The 21,125-nt window shown below is 43.1% G+C and overlaps 2 protein-coding genes across 3 annotated transcripts in view; one reads left to right on the top strand and one right to left on the bottom strand.

Annotated features, from left to right (window-relative positions):
* Window positions 1-54: 54 nt before the first annotated feature.
* Window positions 55-18,991, top strand: rad54l2 (RAD54 like 2). Of its 2 annotated transcripts, none has more exons than XM_023954759.1 (22): window positions 55-650; window positions 2,654-2,843; window positions 3,908-4,181; window positions 4,269-4,405; window positions 4,478-4,618; window positions 4,696-4,928; window positions 5,007-5,189; window positions 6,739-6,872; window positions 6,949-7,145; window positions 9,265-9,607; window positions 9,702-9,879; window positions 9,961-10,191; window positions 10,310-10,428; window positions 10,799-10,917; window positions 12,176-12,275; window positions 12,372-12,577; window positions 12,666-12,841; window positions 13,228-13,424; window positions 14,776-14,960; window positions 15,081-15,170; window positions 15,248-15,340; window positions 16,167-18,991. In XM_023954759.1, exons 2-22 carry the CDS (start codon window positions 2,705-2,707, stop codon window positions 17,129-17,131), a joined length of 4,440 nt encoding a protein of 1,479 aa, XP_023810527.1. In that variant the 5' UTR covers window positions 55-650; window positions 2,654-2,704; the 3' UTR covers window positions 17,132-18,991. The 2 variants fall into 2 exon arrangements, with proteins under 2 accessions (XP_023810527.1, XP_023810526.1); XM_023954758.1 differs by having other exon boundaries at window positions 4,475-4,618.
* Window positions 18,987-21,125, bottom strand: part of LOC101161793 (cytochrome b561 domain-containing protein 2) — a 5,208-nt gene continuing 3,069 nt past the window's right edge. The window contains exon 4 of the mRNA XM_020703071.1: window positions 18,987-19,184. Within this exon, the coding sequence (XP_020558730.1) occupies window positions 19,168-19,184 (17 nt within the window). The 3' untranslated portion in view covers window positions 18,987-19,167. The remainder of the gene's footprint in view (window positions 19,185-21,125) is intronic.

Genomic DNA, 21,125 nt, shown 5'->3' with positions numbered 1-21,125 from the left:
CAAAAAACCGTCCGGAGTCAAATCTTTTGTAGTTCATTCGCGACAAAAAAATATAATAACAAATCTAATCAATTTTCTAAACATACGTTTATCCTATTATGACGTCATTTTTGGACCTATATGTTTTCAAAGGGGATTCATACAACGCACATGATAATGCACACAATCCTTTGCTTTCGGCTGTAATGAAGTGTGATGCTGCCTTAATCAATAATGGTGTTCTCATTAAATGCAATTTATTTCAAAATCTAAATTTGTAATTTTTTCGTGTACGGTTTTTTTCGAAATAACTTGTAAAAATGAATTTTTCTTGAATCAAATACGCATTCTTTTCTCTATTTCTAGGGTTTTCAGACAATTAACTTAAACACTTTGATAGAGTTTCTTTAAAATATAGTTTGGGGACGTTTAAAAAAAATACGTGGATTATACCACTACTGTCTGTTCCACTGCAAAAAAAACTAAAGTTGTTTGGCAGGAACTTTGGGTTGGGCTTTTCCTCTACGGGGACATCATTTGTGGTCACACTAGGGGAAAATGGAAATAAGCAACGTTTATCAGTTCATTTAAACATTCTCGTATTGACTGATAGAAGGGGCTCTGCGCGCGCGCTACCGAACCTACTCACTGAACTGCGCGCCGTCCACAAGGTAAGCTGGAGAACACCTGAGCGTTTAAGTGTTAATGACGCGCCTTAATTAGCCGTGTGTGTTAGCCTCGGCTGTAATTTGGCTAGCAGCAGCAGCGGTACACCTACACAATATATCAGGTCATTATCTCTCCTAGCGGAATCTGGGAGCTGGATGTTTTCCTGCTAAATGCTCTCCGCTTTAAGTATAGTTTACAAACAGTCATTATTCCTGCAGGTACTCGGGCGCTACGTTAGTTTGGGTCATTGATTGAAAATTGTTGTTTTTTTTACGTTTTTTTTAGCTACGAACTTACTCTTCTGAGAGAAACAACATTACAGCGTTCTTCTGCCTCACAGGCCATTTTCTTGTCGTTCATGCAGCACAGTAGTCACAACGATGCCTTACATGCGACATTAATCTATATTTTTCTCTAAAGCCATTGTATTTCCAATTAATTTAGTCCTAGAAGCCAACATCTAAACAACTAAAAAAGGAATATATTCTCACCCATCAATAAATTATTGCAATTATTATTAATAAACTGATTAACAATGGAATATCTGTTAGATATGTTTGCATTTAACGAGTTAAAATAATCAAATATCACCATTAAAAGGGGGGAAAAGGGATTTCTAAATGCAAATAACAGTTTGACATTTTTATTCCTCTGGTTTGTGTAAAAAGTTTTGCGTGTGCAGCTTTTGGTTCATTTTATATAATTTCTGCTTTACCAAATAAATCATTTAATGGTTTAATCTAGACATACACTTTTCTTTCTTTGCTAATGAGCAAGTAAGGATAAAGAAAAGCCCCTTTAACTGGCTTCTACTAAAACTGGTGCATTGGAAAAAAGCAAAGCATAAGAAAACCTTTGTAAATTTTTGCACAATGCGCTTTAAACCTACAGTGTAAAGTATGCAGTAGAGACTCAGCGGTTCACTTTGTTCAACATATGCGTCATGTTTAAACCAATAATTGTGGCATTTGCAGCCCAGAAGGGGTCTGAAATGTATTTTATAACCTAAACAAAAGCATGTAGAGATTGGGTAATGCATCTCAGCAAAACGCGTTTTACAAATAAAACAGTGTACGCAAAATAAAATTGGTTTAATAAAATGATTAGTGAGCTGATGTCACCAACGGTGTTTTAAAAAAGGAAAAAGATGCAGACTAACAGAAACAGGAAAAGCCCCAGTGTGAGATGGTGGGATTCTCAGGGAACTCTGGGATGTCTCAGCTTTTAAACAAAGATCCCATCTGAGCTGCAAAAAACACGTCTTTCCTCTTTACTTATCAGCAGCATTTCAACTGTTAGTTTATCCTTTTTAATCTACCAGACATCGGTTAACAACATTACATTAACTGAGCATTTACTGGCTTTTCCCCCCTAACAACCAAATTGTTATCCATAAACATCTGGATGATTTTAAGTATCTTTTTTTCACTAAAACTGCTGTGTTTATCACTGAGTTTGATTAACTTTGAATCGAACTAACGTAATCTTTAACCACTTTAACTGTGGTGTGAACAGGTTTTAGTAGGCTTTGAGGTAAACACGGAGTAGTTTACAGGGACAGCTAGGGCTGCACGATGTGAGGAAAACTTGTGATATTAATATTGCAATGACAATATAACTTGCGATACACGAACAATCAGCAAATCAACCAAAAACATCATTTCTATTTCACTGCAACAGTTTAATTTAAATAAGAGTCAACATTTCTTAAGTTATACTCTATATGACCCTCGTCTACATCTAACATCAAAGGAGTCCATCCGATTGGTCAAATGCATAAAGAATTTAATTGATTCAATAAATACTTCAAGCTGCCATAAGATTGTTTTAGCACATTTAAGGTAACCATTTATTGCAATTTTCGCCAACTTCTGCGATATGCATATTGCACAGATTGATATCGCGATAAATTGTCCAGACTTAGCTAGAGCCACGTCTTTGTGTTAACAATCTTCCCAGAAAAATGACTGTGGGTTCTATTTGGTTGTGTGCTTTTGTCTTTTAGTGCTTCCGATGAAGGCGTTTAGGTAATTGTCTTCAAACTCTGTAAGACAGCATGTCTGAAGAGGCATTATCGGATAGCGACCTGGAGGCCAGCGTCGACAGTGAAGAGGATTATTTGGAAAATATGGAAGAGGAGGATGAAGACATGGGTGAAGATGAAAATGATGGCGATGATGAGGATGAGAGTGTTGGTGAGTTTTTTCCCCCCTCATTTTCCCCAAAGTTTTGATTAATTAGGCCAACATTTTATCACATATATATATATATATATATATACACACACACACACACGCACGCACGCACGCACGCACGCACGCACGCACGCACGCACGCACGCACGCACGCACGCACGCACGCACGCACGCACGCACGCACGCACGCACGCACGCACGCACGCACGCACGCACGCACGCACGCACGCACGCACGCACGCACGCACGCACGCACGCACGCACGCACGCACGCACGCACGCACGCACGCACGCACACACACACACACACACACACACACACACACACACACACACACACACACACACACACACACACACACACACACACACACACACACACACACACACACACACACACACACACACACACACACACACACACACACACACTATGTGTCAGGGGTGGGCAAACGTTCTGACTCGTGGGCCACAAAGGATTCTAAACTTTAACAGAAGGGCCGGAGCGGATGCGCGGCGTGATTTGGCAATCCACCTCCAAAGAAAAAGAAATATTATAGAATCTGAATAAAAACGTGTTTTATCTTTGATTGAAAATGATTATGCATATTTTAAAGCTGAACATTCTGGTGTTCTCATCACAAAACTGTGACTTTTGATCTCAGTCTTAAGGCCAGTTGCACTAAAGGCTTGATGTCCTTCATGGAAAGAAGCAAACTTAGAAAAAATGCTGCATTCATGTGCTGGTGGAATAATCAGAGAAATGGAAGACACAACTAAACATTAGAGAAACAACCAATCTTCTAACACAACACCAATGCATGAGGAGTTTCTCCACCTGAACAAAAGTCACTTTATTTGTAAAGTGTCATCTATGGGGAGACACCAGAATTACAGGCAAAATTAGTCAATAAGACATATCAATATAATTGATTACAGTGTGGCGGGCCAGATTAAATAGTTTGACGGGCCATATGTGGCCCCCCGGGTCGTATTTTGCCCATCTCTGCTATATTTATATATTTACAGTTCAGTTCAAATGCTGTTTTTTTGTTTTTTTCAAGATCGACCCGGAAGTAACCAGAGCCAAACAGAAGAGGCTCAAGATGAAAATGAATCTCCTTCAACCACCTCCGGAGAGCCTTCTTCTCAGCCTGCATCTGGCTCCTCTTCCAGGGCCCCCTCCAGACCCGCGTCCCGTTCTCAGTCTGCAGAGAACGAGAGGAAACCAGCGATCAGTAAAGCAAAGAAACAGAAAGCCTCGAAATTATCCAAGCCTGCAAAAGGTTCCAAAGCTCCCAAGCTATCAAAGCCTGCACACATGAGGAAAAACATTAGGTTGGTTCGTCCGTTGTGTTTTTAAGGCATGTCATGTCGAATCGTTTTTGGGATCGTCCAAACATAGACTGAACTTTGTGATCACAGAAAGCTGTTGCAAGAAGACCAGCTGGAGGCTGGGACCAAGGCAGCGCAGCAGGAAGAGATGGAGCGACGGAAACGACTGGAGCAACAAAGAAAGGATTTTCCTACCCTGACTCCAGCTGTTCCAGACGCTCAGCTAGGTAATGTGTGTCAACCATGGTCAACATTTCTGTTGAGGACCGTTGCTAACCCCTTTCTCATCATTCCAGCAGTGGATGCGGCAGCATTGTTAGGGGACGTGTCTCATTTGGTCCCTGCCATACTGGGCCAGCAGGATGTCATCTGTTTGGACAGCAGTGGTGAGGAAGATGTAAAAGAGGAGCCAAAGTTGCCTCCGCTTGCGATCATAGACGGTGAGATCTCTGTGACTTCTCTGTCCCCGTGGTTGCAAGTAAGCTCTGAAACTGTAACTCGTTCAATTATGATGCAGATGTAATTGAGCTCAGCTCAGGAGATGAAGACACCCTGCAGATAAGCAGCGAATCGGCTGAGGATGACGCTGATGGCGTCCCCGGCTCGGAAGAGAGCAGCGGCGCACACATCAACGATGCGCTCAACCTGCCGGATGCTCAGGGTCGGGTGCTAGTTAATATAAACCACCCTGCAGAAGAGAAAGACATATTTCTTGCCCCACAGCTGGCGAGGGCTGTAAAGCCTCACCAGGTACGTCTCTGATCTCATTTGACAGGTCTGTTTCTGAAAGTCAAGAGTTTTTGTGAATATTTTCACCTTTACGTTTAGGTTGGTGGAATCCGGTTTCTCTACGACAACCTCATCGAGTCTCTAGAGCGCTACAAAACCAGCAGCGGCTTTGGCTGCATCCTCGCTCACAGCATGGGGCTGGGCAAGACACTACAGGTCATTTCTTTCATTGACATCCTGCTGAGGAACACTGAAGCCCACACCGTGCTGGCCATCGTCCCCGTAAGCGCTGAAATGTCACTCTAACACTGTGCCAGAGTTTCCTCACTGCTCTTTAACCTCTAAAAGACTATATACCACAATCCAGGTGAATACTCAATTCTGATTGGCTGCTGGGTGTGCATTAAAAGGTGAAAACCGCACGCCTAAAAAAGAAGTTCCGGTCACATAGCACACATGTTCTGTATCACTGCGCAGGCTTCTTTAGAACAACCTTTAGCTTCATCATCAACAAAAATACAAGCAGTAATAATAATAATAATAAAAACTTTATTTATGTAGCACTTTTCGCAATCAAGATTAAAAGGAGCTGTACAATTAACATATGACAGAAGACCAGGATTAAAAACAATATTGAGGTGTTTGACAGTACGACAAACTAAAACACAACACACACACACAACCGAGATAGCGGTTAAAATCAATCAAATCAAATATATCATAAGTTTACATTAAAGAACCAGTACAATCATTAAAAGAGCGCCTATAAATGTAAGGGATTTAAATATTTAAAATAGTCCAAACGGGAAAAGATGAAAGCGGGAAAAGACATTTTTTTATAGATAGGAGAGGAGTTATCTTGTATAATCTGGGTATTTGCCAGAAACTAGACTTGATAAGAGGTGAACTTTCTCTCTGAACTGATGCTTTATTGAACCCATCGTGACCATCAGCAGAAATAAATCGTTTTCCTTTGCTGCTGCACTCGAGAACAAATAGTCCCCTGGTTGAATAGTTATTTTTTTGTAAGTGACCATTGTATAAGCAGGTTATTGGCCTTCGAAGTTTGCATTATCAGAAATTAACGCACGGCGTGGAAGCCCTTAGCCCCCCCTTCGCGGTAAGGAAAAACTCCTAAAAAACAGAATCCGGAAAAAACGAAGAAACCTCAGAGGTGCCCACATGAATGAGGGATTCTCCCCCAGGACGGACAGGCCACCTTCCAGAACTCTTAGAGAAGAATTAGCTAATCTAACACTACAACCACATGTTTAAATAGTCCAGCAGATGATCTTCATCCAGAGGGAGTTGTGGGACGGCTGGGGGCGCAAGACGAGCCGGAGGCAGGGTCCACAGCCAGGTGTAGGATCAGTAGTAGAGGCGAGACAGAGACGAGGTACACGGTCAGAAACAGGAGCACGGATGAGCCAACTGGAATCTGGAAGCAGTCGAAAGAGGGAGAGTACATGAATCGCACTGCACCAAACAGAGGCATGGAGAATTAAATGATGAATGATCAAGAATAGAGAAGAGGGGGAGGGTAGAAGTAGATGAGAATAGAGGACAGAACCCCAGAGCACCATAGTTACCCCAGCTTCAACTTCTAGCAGTCTAGTGACCACTATATTGTTAAGTTTAATTTAAACACATTAACATTAAGTTAAATAATCTCTGAATACTAACTAGTCTGACAATAAGCCTCTTCAAAGAGGAATGATTTTAGTCTAACTTAATAATCAAAACTGAAACAATATTCATTCACGTTAATAAGAACCACGGTTGATTCATGGCACCTACAGAACACGCTAACCTTCTGCTCCCTCATCTGTAGGTGAACACCCTTCAGAACTGGCTGACAGAATTCAACCTCTGGCTTCCGCCCTCTGAGGCTCTTCCTCCTGACACAGATCCTTCCGTGGTCCTAGCTCGCACTTTTAAAGTTCACATTCTCAACGACGAGCACAAGTATGTGGCGCACCGGCTCCCTGTATGTGTAAGGTCCGGCATTCACGGCTGATCTGACTGACTGTTTGACCGGCAGAACGACACTTGCCAGGGCGAAGGTTGTGGAGGAGTGGTCTAGAGACGGAGGCGTGTTGCTGATGGGGTACGAGATGTACCGCCTGCTTTCCATGAAGAAAAGTTTTGTGATGGGTAAGAAGAGGAAATCAAAGAAACCTGCTGGCCCTGTCATCATTGACCTTGACGAAGAGGACCGACAGCAAGAGCTCATGAAAGGTAGGCATTTGGGAAATATTTGGACTTTAGAGTAAAAAAATCTTTTTTAAAGATTCTATGAAATAAAATTCGTGTAAATCTGCAAAAATAAAACTCCCAGGTTTTTCAGGATTAAAAAAAAAATCAATTTTGTCAATGAAATTCTGACTTCTGTCCTTGTTTTTTTTTAATTTTTATTTTATTTGAAGAGTGTGTGTGGATTCAAACCCTAAAAGCCCGTACACACCGGGGCGAATATTCGCCAGGCGTTATTCGCCAGCGTTTTTCGCCACGTTTTTTGTGTTCACACCCAGGCGATTTTCGCTGACGATGAGCCGAGCGAACATGCAATTTCATTCCCTGACATTAGATGGCGCTTAATGTAAACAGAAATACTCCTGTACACAAGGTGGCGCTGCGCAACTTTACGCTTCTTAAAGTCGCTTTTCACTCAGAAGAAGAGAGCAAGTATTTACGCGCTTGTCAGAATCATACAAAGAAAACATGAATATTTCAAGCACCAGTTGCTCCAACTGGTGCTTGGTTCGGGGATATTTTAGAATGTCCGTCATTATTTCTTCGCGGCAGTGTAGAGGCTGCCTGACGTCTATCTTCTTCGCTGGTATGTGCGCTCAGCAAGGCAGTTTTGTGTTTGAGCGCCCCCAAGTTGTGTTTAACTGTAACTTCAGAAGCTCCAGACACGTGTGCAAAAGCGCCATTCTCATTGGTCGAATAGATTTCGACGCAATGCGTCGAGAAAAAAAAACGAACCCGAGGCGTTTTTTTTTTTGACGCAGCGTTTTTTCGCGTCGGTGTGCACACTCACATTGGTGCCCTTTGTTTAGTCACGAGGCGTTAAACGTCGGCGAAAATCGCCGGCGAAATTCGTCCCGGTGTGAACAGGCCTTAATGCTGCGTTCACACATGTGAAAACGCGTCACACGCTAAACGCAGGTTTTTAAACGCTCCGTTAGCCCACGGTGTTCACACTGGACAAACCAGAAGAGGCGTCTTCTTGTTTTTTTGACCTTTTACCAGCGCGCATCCACCACCTTCAGTCTAAAGAGGCTTGCTTGGTGTGAAATGTCCAAGCGGTGCAAATCTGGTGAATCTTTGCTGCAGGCTTTTTCTTTCACTGCTCAATTCCAATATTGTAAAGTTGTAGTTGTAGAGTTAGATTAGCTAATTCCTCTCTAAGAGTTCTGGTACATCGCCTGTCCGTGCTGGGGGAGGATCTCTCCTTAATGTGGAGACCTCTGAGGTTTTTATTTTTATTTTTTTCTGGAATCCTTGTGGGTTTTTTTGTTGTTTTTTTTTAGTTTTTACTTACCACAAAGGAGGGTCTAAGAGCAGAGATGCCCAGTTTAGTTTAGTCTGCTTAGTTAGTTTTTAGTTTAGTATTTTCCTATTGAATTCTATGTAGTCATGATCCTTATAATTTGATGTTTACTTTAGAATTACCGGTACGAAGCCCATTGAGACGACTGTTGTTGTGATTTTGGCCTCTAGAAATAAAACTGAACTGAATTTTTGAAAGACTTGGCATCATAGAATTCTGGCTGGGCACAAACCACAATGATTAATATCTGATTCCCGATCAGTTTTCAAACATTTGACACTTCCGCACATTAAAAGGAACGCCATCCACACGTCACTAAACAAATCCAAGTCCCTGATTGGTGAAAGTTCGACCTGGTTTAACTAGCAACGTGCGTTCAGAACGCTCATAAAAACTACATGGCGGCTCTTGAATTCTAGAGTTTTGAATGCGGAAGCCCAAAATGCGCATTCCCACATGATTACATAGACATTTCAAAGGAAGTGGTCGCCTGAATGCGTTGCCGGGGGCGATGTGAATCTCAAACTTTCACTATCAGTGCTCACATTCTACCTCTACAGTACTAACCTACGCTCAACACGGATACAAAATCTTTCTCACTAGTGATGTAAAAAAAAAATTTCTTCTTTTTATGGTCAAGCGAGAGTTGATGAAAAAATATTGACACGCGTCACCGTGGAGGTGACATCACTGTGTTACCCCAGAGAAAGCAAATGATCCAAATATGTCCATTTGTTCAGACATGTCATGTAAAGAGCAGTGTTGCCTTGTTGTTTGATCCCCTGTGCCTTCCCTTGCTAGGGATTGAAAAGGCCATAGCCCGGCCCGGTCCTGATGTGGTGATCTGTGATGAGGGCCACCGCATCAAAAACTACCACGCCAGCACATCGCAGGCCCTGAAGAACATCCGCTCCCGGCGCAGGGTTGTGTTGACGGGCTATCCGCTGCAGAACAACCTCATCGAGTACTGGTGCATGGTGGACTTTGTCCGGCCCGACTTCTTAGGAACGCGGCAGGAGTTCAGCAACATGTTTGAGCGGCCCATTCTCAACGGTCAGTGTGTGGACAGCACACCTCAAGACGTACGCCTGATGCGCTACCGCAGTCACGTGCTGCACAGCCTGTTAGAGGGCTTTGTTCAGAGGTAAACTTCCTGTCACGTCATTATTCAAAGGTGGACCCTATTGACAGGTGTTTAGTTTTCCATCACTCTTTTTTTTTTTTTTGCCGGTTCACAGACGAGGCCATGATGTGCTAAGAGACCAGCTGCCAGCAAAAGATGAGCATGTCATTTTGGTACGGCTGTCCTCTGTCCAGAGGGCGCTGTATACCGAGTTCATGAAACGTTTTCGAGAAGCTGGGAATAGCGGCTGGCTTGGTCTCAACCCACTCAAAGCCTTCTGCGTGTGCTGCAAGGTGAACCCTGATGTCTGCCAGAAGCTGCAGGGATTTCCTCTGCCTGTTTGCATCTGTTTACATCGTTCTTGATCTGCACAGATCTGGAATCACCCAGACGTCCTCTATGAGGCCTTACAGAAGGAAAACCAGGCCAATGAGCAAGACCTGGACCTTGATGACATCACTTCAGCCGGTAACGCCCGCTGCCCTGCGCCCAGCACGGGCCTAAAGGCCAAAGTAACAGACTCCAGTAACAGCAAAGTCAACAGTAGCCTTCCACCACTCAACGCCTCCCAGGACAGAACCAACCAGGTCATTACATATGAATGGGTACGTTAAGAGCAGAGTCCTGTATAACCTGATTGGTTGAGGATGCTTTGTGTAAAAAAAAAAAAAAAAAATCATGATCTAGCCTCTTTTACTGGTTAAAGATGAATGTCTGTCTTAGGCAAAGGACATCATGTCAAACTACAGGATGGGAGTTCTGGAGAACTCTGCCAAAATGTTGCTGCTCTTCCATATAATTGATGAGAGCGTCAGGAAAAGAGACAAACTTTTGGTCTTCAGGTAAGTTTTTCCTCACGTGATTCTTAATCATATTTAAAAACAGCCAACGGTTGAGATTCTTGGACTAAATACACTGCAAACACTGAATCTTAAGGACGTTACAGGAAAAAAAAGTTTTCTTCAATAGCAAATCAAACATGTCCTAGCGACTAGAACTTTTTTCTTTAAATAAGACTTCCGGTAAGATTATTTTTCTGAATTGACAAATTATTTTTGAAGGTTTTTCTTTACATTTTTGGTTGATCATTTCTTTGGGGCTGTTCTTTTTGCAGAGTATTAATAGAAAATCACATTCTAACCTGAAGGACTGTGCTTTTAAAAGTAAATCTACTGATGTTTCAAAGAGAGTCTTAAACTGTGTGTCCACTAGCCAAAGTTTGTCCACGCTGACGGTCATTGAGGACTTCTTATCCAAGAGACCGATGCCTCAAAACATCAACTCTTCTGACAGCCAGAACCAGAACTGGGTTCGCAACCTCAACTACTACAGTGAGTCCAGTCATCCTTCCTCTTAAATCCCAGCTGTGTCGCTTTTATTCATCTGTTTATCTCCCAGAGACAGACGGGAATAGAACTGTGAATGAAAAGAAATCACACATGCTCATTGAAAAAAGACACTATTTAAAGTCCATCCATGTTTCTAAACATATTCTTCAAAAATAAGTTCAAAACAATTCTTGATTTATTTATTTTTACAATGAAATGTGACAGAATTTGAATTTGTGAGCCAGTCCCTGTTCCTTTGGTATTGTTTCACAGCAGATAACTGTTTGCATTATTATTATGGTCTGTGGTAAGCCTGCACAATAAATGGCAAATTTATCATTACCGCGACATCAAGCGGTGCAATACGCATATCGCAAAAGTCTGTGAAAATTGCAATAAATGGTTCCCTTAAATGTGCCAAAACAATCTTCTGGCAGCTTAAAGTATTTAACAAATCAATCAAATCCCTTGATGGATTTGACCAATCAGGTGGACTCCTTTACATCATTGACCAATCGGGTGGAGTCCTTTTATGTTAGATGTTCGCCTCCTATGTAGACGAGGCTCATGTGGAGCATAGCTTAAGAAATGTTGACTCTTATTGAAATTAAACTGTTGCAGTTGTGTTGCTGTTTGTTCATGCATCCCAAGTTATATCGTCATCGTAGTATTGATCACTGATATCGCAAATCAGGAGTTTTCCTCTTATCGTTCAGCCCCAGTCTGTGGGAACAACTGTGACAATGAATCCATATTTGGAGTAAAGACTCCTAGTTTTTGTCTGTTAAATGCCGCTTTCTTTCCAGCTTCTTTTCCAGCTTCCTCCACATGTCAACCATGGATTCATGAATCTTGAATTCTCTGGCAGCTGCTCTATTCCCATGTTCCTCCGCGTAGCTGATAGCTGCAGTTTAAACCGCGCTTCATAATCTTGTCTCTTTGCTGTATTTTCAGGGTTTCCCAAACGATGGTGTTCTGCATAATTCACATACCTGAACTTTAGCACCTTGTGGGCGTGTCTTCTTTCACATCCTCACTTCCCTCCTTACGGTTCTCATGCTGTCCTCTCTTACGTCCTCTTTACCAAAGTCACACAACAACCCATTAGGCGCATCGCACCATAGGGCGCTCCGTACATATTTGGAGAAAATGAATGACTTCTAAGTGTGCCTTGTGGCCGTGAAAGTACAGTAAGCCTGTCCTCCAACTTGATGTGTTCTGTTGTTTGACAATTACGAGGGGATTGTCCGTCTGTCTGCAGGACTGGACGGGAGCACCTCCGCTTCAGAGAGAGAACGCCTTATAAACCAGTTCAATGATCCAGAAAACAACAAAACCTGGGTCTTTCTGCTTTCCACCAGGCACGTGTAGCAGCTTCCTACTCTCACCATTTGCAGCTCATCCTTTTCCACGTGAAGTTTGTTTATTATTCTGTTGTTTTGGCCCCTGTTTCTCAGAGCGGGCTGTTTGGGGGTAAATCTGATTGGTGCCAATCGCGTTGTTGTTTTTGATGCTTCCTGGAACCCCTGTCACGACGCCCAAGCCGTGTGCCGCGTGTACCGCTACGGCCAGGTGAAACGCTGCTACATTTACCGGCTGGTCTGTGACTTCACCCTGGAGAAGAAGATCTACGACAGACAGGTGTCCAAACAGGGCATGTCTGGTAGGAGAGTTCCACCTGTGTCCAACAACCGAGCAGCCCGCTTCGCTTCCAGCTCTTCTGTTGAAACCATGTGGTCTTTCCGTTAAAGATCGCGTCGTGGATGATTTGAATCCGGTGCTGAACTTCACCCGGAAGGAGGTGGAGTCTCTGCTGCACTTTGTAGAAGAGGAGCCGGAAACGGAGAAAATCTCTCTGGAATCTCAGAATGAATATGAGGAAGTGATGTTCAAAGCTTGTCAGCTCTATCCGAATCTAATCACCAAGGTACCCATGCTCGATATATTATTCCTAAAGAGTTGCATTTTACGGAACTTAACTGTCTTGTTGTTAGATTTGACTGCTTTTCTATCCTGTGTTTTTTTTAAATGGTGTTTTTATATTCTGATGGGTTTCAAATATTCAGAATGATAGATTTGTTTGTTTCTCTTCTGTCAACATGGAAAAAAAATCACAATGCAGTTAGATTAAAAGAATTATTCACCTCCTTTTAAAGTACTGACACCTTTAGATAGGAACATTTTAAGGAAAGAAAAGCAGATTTGTTTTCAATTCCACAAAGGAATGTGTTGACTTGTGAAATATTAGTTTGTATTTTCAACTGAATAATTTCCGTATTAATCCTAAAAACACTTTCTTTTTCATTCCAACAGCCTCCTTTCCACCATGAATCTCTGCTTGTGGACCGTAAGGAATCCAAACTCACTAAAGCTGAGAAAAGAGCTGCAAAGAAGAGCTATGAGGAAGAGAAGCGAGCATCTGTGCCGTACTCTCGTCCTTCATACGCTCCCTATTACCCAACAAGTGAATACACACTTGCAAGCATTGCTGCATTCAATCAGCGAGGCTGGTAAGTTGAAGCTGCTTGTTTGACCTTTTTTAGAGGTTAGGGGTTTAGTTTTTTGTAATAAAATGTCTAAAAAGGATTTCTGAAAGCACATTTAGTTTATGACGGACACTCAAAAGAACCTAAACATTAAGCCTCGTTCGTTTTTGTTTTTTCTGTAACAGTAAAACCACTTTAGCCTGGAAATGTGCCTAAAGGTTTTCTGCACCACAAAGACTTGACATGTTTCATTTAGATTTTTTGCTGGGGAAATTCTAGATTTGAAATAAAATCATAGGGAACTTTTTGTTTTTTCTGAATATGAGCTGTGTCCAAATTCCCACCCGAACCCCTAACTACTTAAAAGCAATTCAGACCCCACGCTCACTGCTTTTGCGTTTGTTTTTCAATGACCTCATTGATTTCAGGAAGTTAAAATCTGATTGATATGAGCGTTTTGTGACGATTATTTATGAGTCCACTGTCTTCTGCAGATAAAAAACGTTGATGGTTTATTAAAAAATTATATTTAAATACATTTGGATTTTGGAATTGTAGATTTGAACAGTATTAGAAAATGACAAACGCACCATATAGTGAGTAGTGAAGGAATTGGGACAGAATGTTGGTCTCTTCAGCTCTTTGTTTTCCCTGTAAAGCAGGACGTGGTTTTTAGCTTGTTTTTAAAAAAATCATGTCTGCTAATCACCTCTACTCACCAGTGAGAAGCTGGAAAGACAGAAATGTTTGGAAAAGAAGGAATAGGCCTGGATGTGGAGTGCGTCTGTATTTGTTCGACCCACTCAGATGAAAAGTGTGTTTTTGGTGCTTTTAACATGTTTTTGTAGCAGTTTTGTCATGACTATCGACATGTGTAAAGAAAATCACTCAAATTAGATTTCTGAGTGTAAAAAAGAGTGTAGTTGTGATGGAGAACACACGCTGTGCTGACCTAACCATGACTACATCCATGTAAGTCTTCATGTCCCTCGCCTGAGCGGGCATCCGGCTCCAAGCTGCACATCTGGAAAGCTTCATTATTGCTCTCTGTTTTTGCTGCAACATTAGGCTGGAGGTATGAGAGGCTGTAAGCTAGCAGTAGAGCAGCAAACGGATAGCCCAGCTCAGTTGTGAATGACGGGAACATGGGTGGGATTGCTCTACCCCCACCCACCCACACACACACACACACACACAACTTGGAGGCAAACTTCTAATGAACTCCTGCCGCTCTGCAGAAACTATGTCCTAGAAAATGACACCGTGGTGTTTAGATTTTGGCTAAAAACAGCAGAATCCTAGTTAAAGACCACTGAGAAAACTTTTACAACAGATGATCGGCGCGGGACGTTTAGATCTGTCTCTCTATGTTCAGGCACCACCTGTCCAGGCCTGATGACAAACCGGTGGCGAGCGTCCGGCCCATCCAGTCGACCCCGATCCCCATGATGCCTCGGCAAGCCGGCCTGGGCGTGGCTGGCTCCAGCTCTGCCGGCAGCCTCCCCGTCAACTTCCTGCAGAAGGCTGGAGTTTATGTGCAGAGGATCGTCACCACGACTGGTAGCACTTATGCTCCGAATACACTGACTTCCTGAATGCTGCAGTTACATTTTCCTGCGTCCTTCTAAAATGAACACAACTTCTAAACTGTAACACTGATATTTTCCTCTGGGTCTGCAGATATTGTCATTCCAGGAGCTAACAGTACGACGGACGTTCAGGCTCGCATCAGTGCGGGGGAGGTCATCCATATTATCCGAGGATCCAAAGGTACTTTAGACTCCGGCACAGGTTGAAGATTCTTGGAAACCAAAATGTTTGTGTTGGCCACACGTTCCTCTTCTCAGGTACCTACATCAGGACAAACGACGGGAGAATTTTTGCCATCCGATCGGGGAAGATCAGTCGACCTGTCACAACGGGGTCCGGCGCTCCAGGAGGTATGGAGTTGCTGCTTCTGTAATGCTGTTCCCTCATTTAAATCACTCATGTAGGCAAGAACAAAAAAAGCGGTTCATGAAAAAGTGGGGGGTCGTACACAATAGCTGCGGTTACATGGACAAAAGTAGTGGGAATGAACGCCTGATCAGAATAAAAAGGCGTCATGTAAACACGCTGTTCAGAATATTCTGCCCCATCAGACTCGTTTGGATCAAAATTTCTTCTTGATGGAGATAGGCGGGTTATGCCGATTGTTGATCTGATCGTGGTGCATGTAAACAGTTCTTTCCAATCGTGGGTCACTACTGGAGCACGGCTTAACAAACATTATGAGCGAACAAGCACTTAATAACCATAACAATAATAAAAGCACGTGTAGAAGATCATCTCTATAATATAAATATAAATGTCATTTGTCAATGTGATGTCCTTTATTGATGTTATATTATAATTCGTGTTGCTGCCACAGATAAATGAAATTTCCCCATTGTGGGATTAATAAAGTCATCTATCTCTCTCTCTCTCTCTCTCTCTCTGTCTCTCTCTCTTTCTCTCTCTTTCTCTCTCTCTCTACGCTGCAGCTTGCTTGTTTGTTTACAACAGAACTTGATATTTCTTCTTCTACGGTCGTTTGCGGTGTTTTAGAGAGTTCTGCGCTTGTCCAAATGATTTATTTCAATCAAAGTGCGGCGTATGTAAATGTTTGTTCTTCATAATTCCTGCAGTGTTTTTGATGTTTTCCTAAAATATATTGTTATAGAAAATGGATTCCATTGAAGCATAAATGTGTGCAGCTGTTCATGACCGACTTCCTGTTCTCGGCAGAAGCTCAGTTGGTCCATCATCCTGTCAGCAACGGCTGTTCGTCACCTGTGGATCAGCAGCGCCGCTCCCCAGTTAGCGACCAGCGGTCGTCGTCTCCGCTGAGCTCAGAGATTCTCCGGGAGATCACCCGCTACTCTCTGTCTGCGGACGAGGCCCCCGGCGGCGGGGACAACGCCTCGCAGTCGCTGGATGTGCCGACCGACAGAGACGCTGCCCAGAGTTGCGAGCGCGGCAGGCAGCTGAGCGACGACCTGCTGCGCTCGGCCTTAGAGATGCGGGGGAGCAAACGCAAACGCGAGGAAAGTCAGGGCAGCACGCAGATCCAAGACGAGCCCGGCTCTGCTGCAGCCCAGTTCCCAGGAATGGCCATGAGCTCCGGCGGGCTCAGTTTTCCCCCCGTGGGTTTGAACTCTTCATCCTTACTGGGGAACCTCGGCCACATGAGTCACCAGCTTCTGATGGCGGGCGGCGGTGGGTCGTCATTCCTTCAGACGCCAAGGCAAACAATGGCCGACCTACAGACTATGTTTCCCACGCCCAGCACGGACCACCTGAGGCAGCCACCCACAGGAAACGGGCACCTTCCTCCTCCCTCCTCATCCTCTGCTTTTTCTTCCACTGCTACCAGCATTCCAATGTCCTCTGCGGCCTCAGCAGCGACTTCCTCCTCTCTCCCTCCTTACCTAATGAACCCAAACATGGCCGGGCTTCTCACATCCCGGTTCCCTCTGACTTACAGCCAGTCGCTGCTCTCGGAGCCGAGGATGTTCCCCAGCTCGCTCCTGGCAGGAACCGGGGGGTTCTCGGCGTCCAACTCCAGCTCCGCAGCCGGCTTTCTGCCGCCGTTTAACAACCCCACTTCCAGCCTTTTGGGGGCAGCTCTCACTCAGCCCGACAGATATCCAGGTGCAGTAAACGGAGGCGATAGTTCGGATGATGATGTCATAGAGGTGACAGGACAGTAGAGCCCCAAATGACCCGCATCCTGCGTTTTACCAGGAAAATATGAGGTTAAGGAATTAACCTGGTTTGTTACATTCAGTCGCAGCACCTCACCAAATGTCCAAAACACCACACATGAATATTTTTTCATATTAACAAAGACAAAAAAAACAGAAATTCATTCTCAGGATCTTAGGTTTACTAATTCTGAAATCCCATTAAGGTCACATGATGTGGATTTGAAGCTGCAGTCAGTACCTGAAGCAAACCGCGTTCCCAAAGTTTGCATACAAAAGTCAAACCGCAGCGGCGTGGACTCTCATCTGCAACAACAGAACCCCACCTTAGTAACTCTAAAAACCAAAATCCTGATGCTGAAAATCCCAGAGATGATGACCAGCTGAGACACCCCCCCCCTGCTTCCTCTCCACTTCCCCCGTCGGCCAATCCCATTTCAGAGGGAAAGGAGGGATTAAAACCGGTTGGATTTGCTCAGGATACGGCGTGGAACCTTTAGCGATTTGTCGCACTAATCTAGGAACATAGACCCGGCTGCCATCGCCTGGTGCGATTTACCGAGTGGGTTTGGTAGAAATCTGAACGCTGTCATGAATAGCAGCTCTCTGGGTTTTTGCCACAATCTACAACATATATATAAAAAAAAAATCTTCCAGACTGACTTTTAAAGTTTAGGCTTTCAGAGCGTATTTTAGTATTTAGCAGTTTGATAGACATTGTAGCATCCCCTGTTGAGATATCTGCGATACTATAACGAAACGTGTGAAATACTGTGTATATAATAGTCATTATCATTGTTTATATCGCCAGTCAATATTGTGCAGTGTGTAGATTTGGTCGTAGGGAGACTGTCTAATATTCCAGTGACTATATGATACTAAACACACCATGGCTCCAGCACTGAAGACACATTTCTGTTCAAGCATCAAATTTTGGCCCCTCCAGCTCTGAAGAATGTACTTTGTTAGCCTTTGACAGCATGGGGGTGTTGGGGTGAGGAGTGGACTTTCCTTTTTTCAGCCTTAACAGAGGGAGGGGGGTCTGCATCAAACGACGCCTTTCCAAATATCTTTTTAAGTCATATCTTCATTTAGTTTTACCTCAAAAGTCCTGCATTTGTAGAAAGCACACGGACGCCGTTGCTGCTGTTGGTGTCGGTACAACGGCCTGCGACTGTGGCCTGTGACGCCACGACCTGGCTAAACGTGGTGGCTTCACGTCCGTGGTGGCGGTCAGGATGGACAAGGGTTGTTTTGGAGCGCTTTAGTCTGCTGCCTCTACGAGTTTAGATGTAGAAAATCCCTCCTCTGGTGGTAAAATAGACTAGATGCCCTAAAATAGAATTCCCTGAGAAGTGTTTGTCTTTTTTCTTTTGGATCATGACATCGTTCACCTTTACCTGTTTGCTCGTGGTTCACTCTGGCATCATGGCCGCTTGGTTTGATCCAACTCTGTGGCTTTCTTTGTCATTTTCAAGTTGAAGTCTTTCCACATCTGAGGTTTAAGATCATCTCCGCATATGGTAAAGGGCAAATAAAAGTTACCCCGAGTCTTTATTCTGAAGTCGTACCCCCCCACACACACACCCCCACCCCTCCAACTCTCTTCCACTGATCTATTTTGTTGAAACAGTTTATTTTTTATCTACTTCCTCTCGCTCATTTGACGGCCATCCTTTGTTTCAAAGCATCTGAATTGTTCTTATTTATGATGTAAAATATTGTCTTTTATAATTGTGAGCTTTTGTTTGTACTTTGCTTTGATCCGTTGATGATTTCAGTGAGAATTTCTTGAATGGAGCCCAAATGAAAGTAAAATGACTGTGTTCTCTGTTATTTTTAACAATAAAACACTCTTCTATGGTAGTAAGAATCTTTTCTTTATTACAAAACGTGATGTTGTTGCAAAGGGGGGAGGACATCAGAGCAGTGTTCAAACATGTGAAGGAAGGTAGAAAGGTTTGAGGTATCATTCAGTTCAAGATTCTGCAGGATTTTTCCAAACATGGAAGTCTTGAATCAGACGTTTATGGAGAAAAATCTCAGCTCCTTTGCAATTCTGTCAAAAAACAGAAACATTCTGTCATGAAATTATTCTCGCTTTAAACGTCTTTGTGTTATTGCTGTGTTTGTTTGCACAACAAGAACCTGAAAGCAAACCTCACACACAGTCACAGCGCGGTGGGGCTGAACTTCTCTAATATTTGGCAGGGACCAAAAGTAACCAAAACGTTCTTACTGGAAGGAAGCATGAATGAGTCTCTCACACATCTCTGCTGGAACCTTTGGTGCTGCAGCTCTTCCTTCCAGCTGATGTTTCTGGATCTCCTCACAGATGTTCTGTGGGGTTCACTTCTGGACGTTTCCTACGACCTGTGATCTCTGGTGGAGACGGAGCTCTCCGTCACTACGTTGTTCCCGAGCGTTCTTTTGCGATCGTCGCGTTTCATGAAACTGTTGAGTGTCGGATGCAGCAAAGCGATTCCAGAAGGGACAGGGCTCTGAGCTCCAGTCCTTGGTTTTTACGCCTCAGTGTCATCAGCGTCGTCCTCCCGGGTCTCCTCAAAAGCTGACGCCGCCATCTGAACCATCCTTTGGTTGTTTTTTCTCCAATATTTCTCCTTTGAGTCTCCAAACTCCTCATTTGAACTGGTTGGGATTCCCTCGTGTGTAACCACAAGTGGGCTTAAATGCAGATCATGTGAGCATCACACGCTTGTCTATCAAGTGAAGGTTTCTAAACTTTTTGACAAAGTGGGAATAACGTTGACCAACCCATTTATCGATTCTGTGGGACCGTTTTTGTGTTGTTCCAGAGCAAAAAACCCCAAACGTGTGTTGAACCAGTTTCTGAGAGAAATTTTTCCTTCTATGACAAGTGCACATAATAACTCATCCCAGGAATGACAAAGAGCTTCAGGACAGCTTTTAGCAGAAATGATTCCAATCAGTGGTCTCCAACCTTTTCCAGGCCGCCGACCGGTTTAACGTCGGACAATATTTGTCCGAACGAGACAAAGTTTACGTTTAATATTTTTTTAAACCTCCGGTTTTGGGAAAAATCTTTGTTTCAAGTTAAAATGCTATCACAGAGAAAATCTACTAAAACATTAGGACTTTCTTTCTTTACCGATGATGAAGAATCAATGAAAGAAAGTTGTTGATTTGTAAATAATTAAATAAAAGCAACATTCGTTTTTTTCATAGAATACATTATAACACTTAGAATTCATCCCAGCCACCGATCACTTTTTAGGGTAAAAAGATTGATCATATTTTGTTTTTACATAAATCGTAATTAAATGTGTATTTATTTTTAACACCGGAACATTTACAGTTTTTAAACAGATACCTGAATAATCATCCTTTGCTGTAGGAAAATTCATAAAAATTTTACGAGTTGGGTTTAAACTTGTAGAAGTTTTTTTTGTAGAACTTTTTGGTTTAAACAGGTTTAACTTTTAAACTGTTCTTTGTGATGAAGATGAAGACGTCAAAGAGGATGCCAACACCAGATCCCAACTTCAGCCGCGTCCCACTTTTACAGTGTGAATAATTAAATAAATCAGAATAAAAACGACAACCGTCTCAATAAATCTGTACTTTTAGAGGAAAACTCCTGGTTTTGTCCGCAAACAGCAGCTTTAATTTTCTTTTAAAGTTGCAGGTTCTTCTCCCGTTTCCTCGCTGACTCTTTTCTCCCTAAAAGAAACTTTCCAAAAACGTTTAATTGTTTGGTTTTAAGCTTTTAACTTAGCGCTACGAGCGCGCGGCTGATTAAAAAGTCACGTGACGCGTCAAGAAAGACGGGAGCTGCTAGTTTTTCAAAATAAAACTTCCTCCGGTATCAGAACGTAATCAAAACGGAAATAATTCCAAGTTAGTGTATGTATTTTTTTCTCTGTCCGATACCAAGAGGCCCACGGCCCGGGGGGTTGGGGACCACCGATTTAAATGACAGTAAATAAGAATACTTTGGAAGATAAAGTTCATGGTGTCT

The sequence above is a fragment of the Oryzias latipes genome, chromosome 5 (genome assembly GCF_002234675.1).
Source record: "Oryzias latipes chromosome 5, ASM223467v1".
NCBI classification, from domain to species: Eukaryota; Metazoa; Chordata; class Actinopteri; order Beloniformes; family Adrianichthyidae; genus Oryzias; species Oryzias latipes.
The sequence above is the reverse complement of the archived record's forward strand: the minus strand, read 5'-3'. Positions and strand labels throughout refer to the sequence as shown.

Bases quoted from the DNA above. Each gene is read 5' to 3' on its own strand.
- rad54l2 (XM_023954758.1), top strand. From the start codon at position 2,705: ATGTCTGAAGAGGCATTATCGGATAGCGACCTGGAGGCCAGCGTCGAC. The intron at 4,929-5,006 runs GTACGTCTCTGA...CTTTACGTTTAG, and splicing joins GGGCTGTAAAGCCTCACCAG to GTTGGTGGAATCCGGTTTCT. The intron at 10,918-12,175 runs GTGAGTCCAGTC...GTCTGTCTGCAG, and splicing joins TCGCAACCTCAACTACTACA to GACTGGACGGGAGCACCTCC.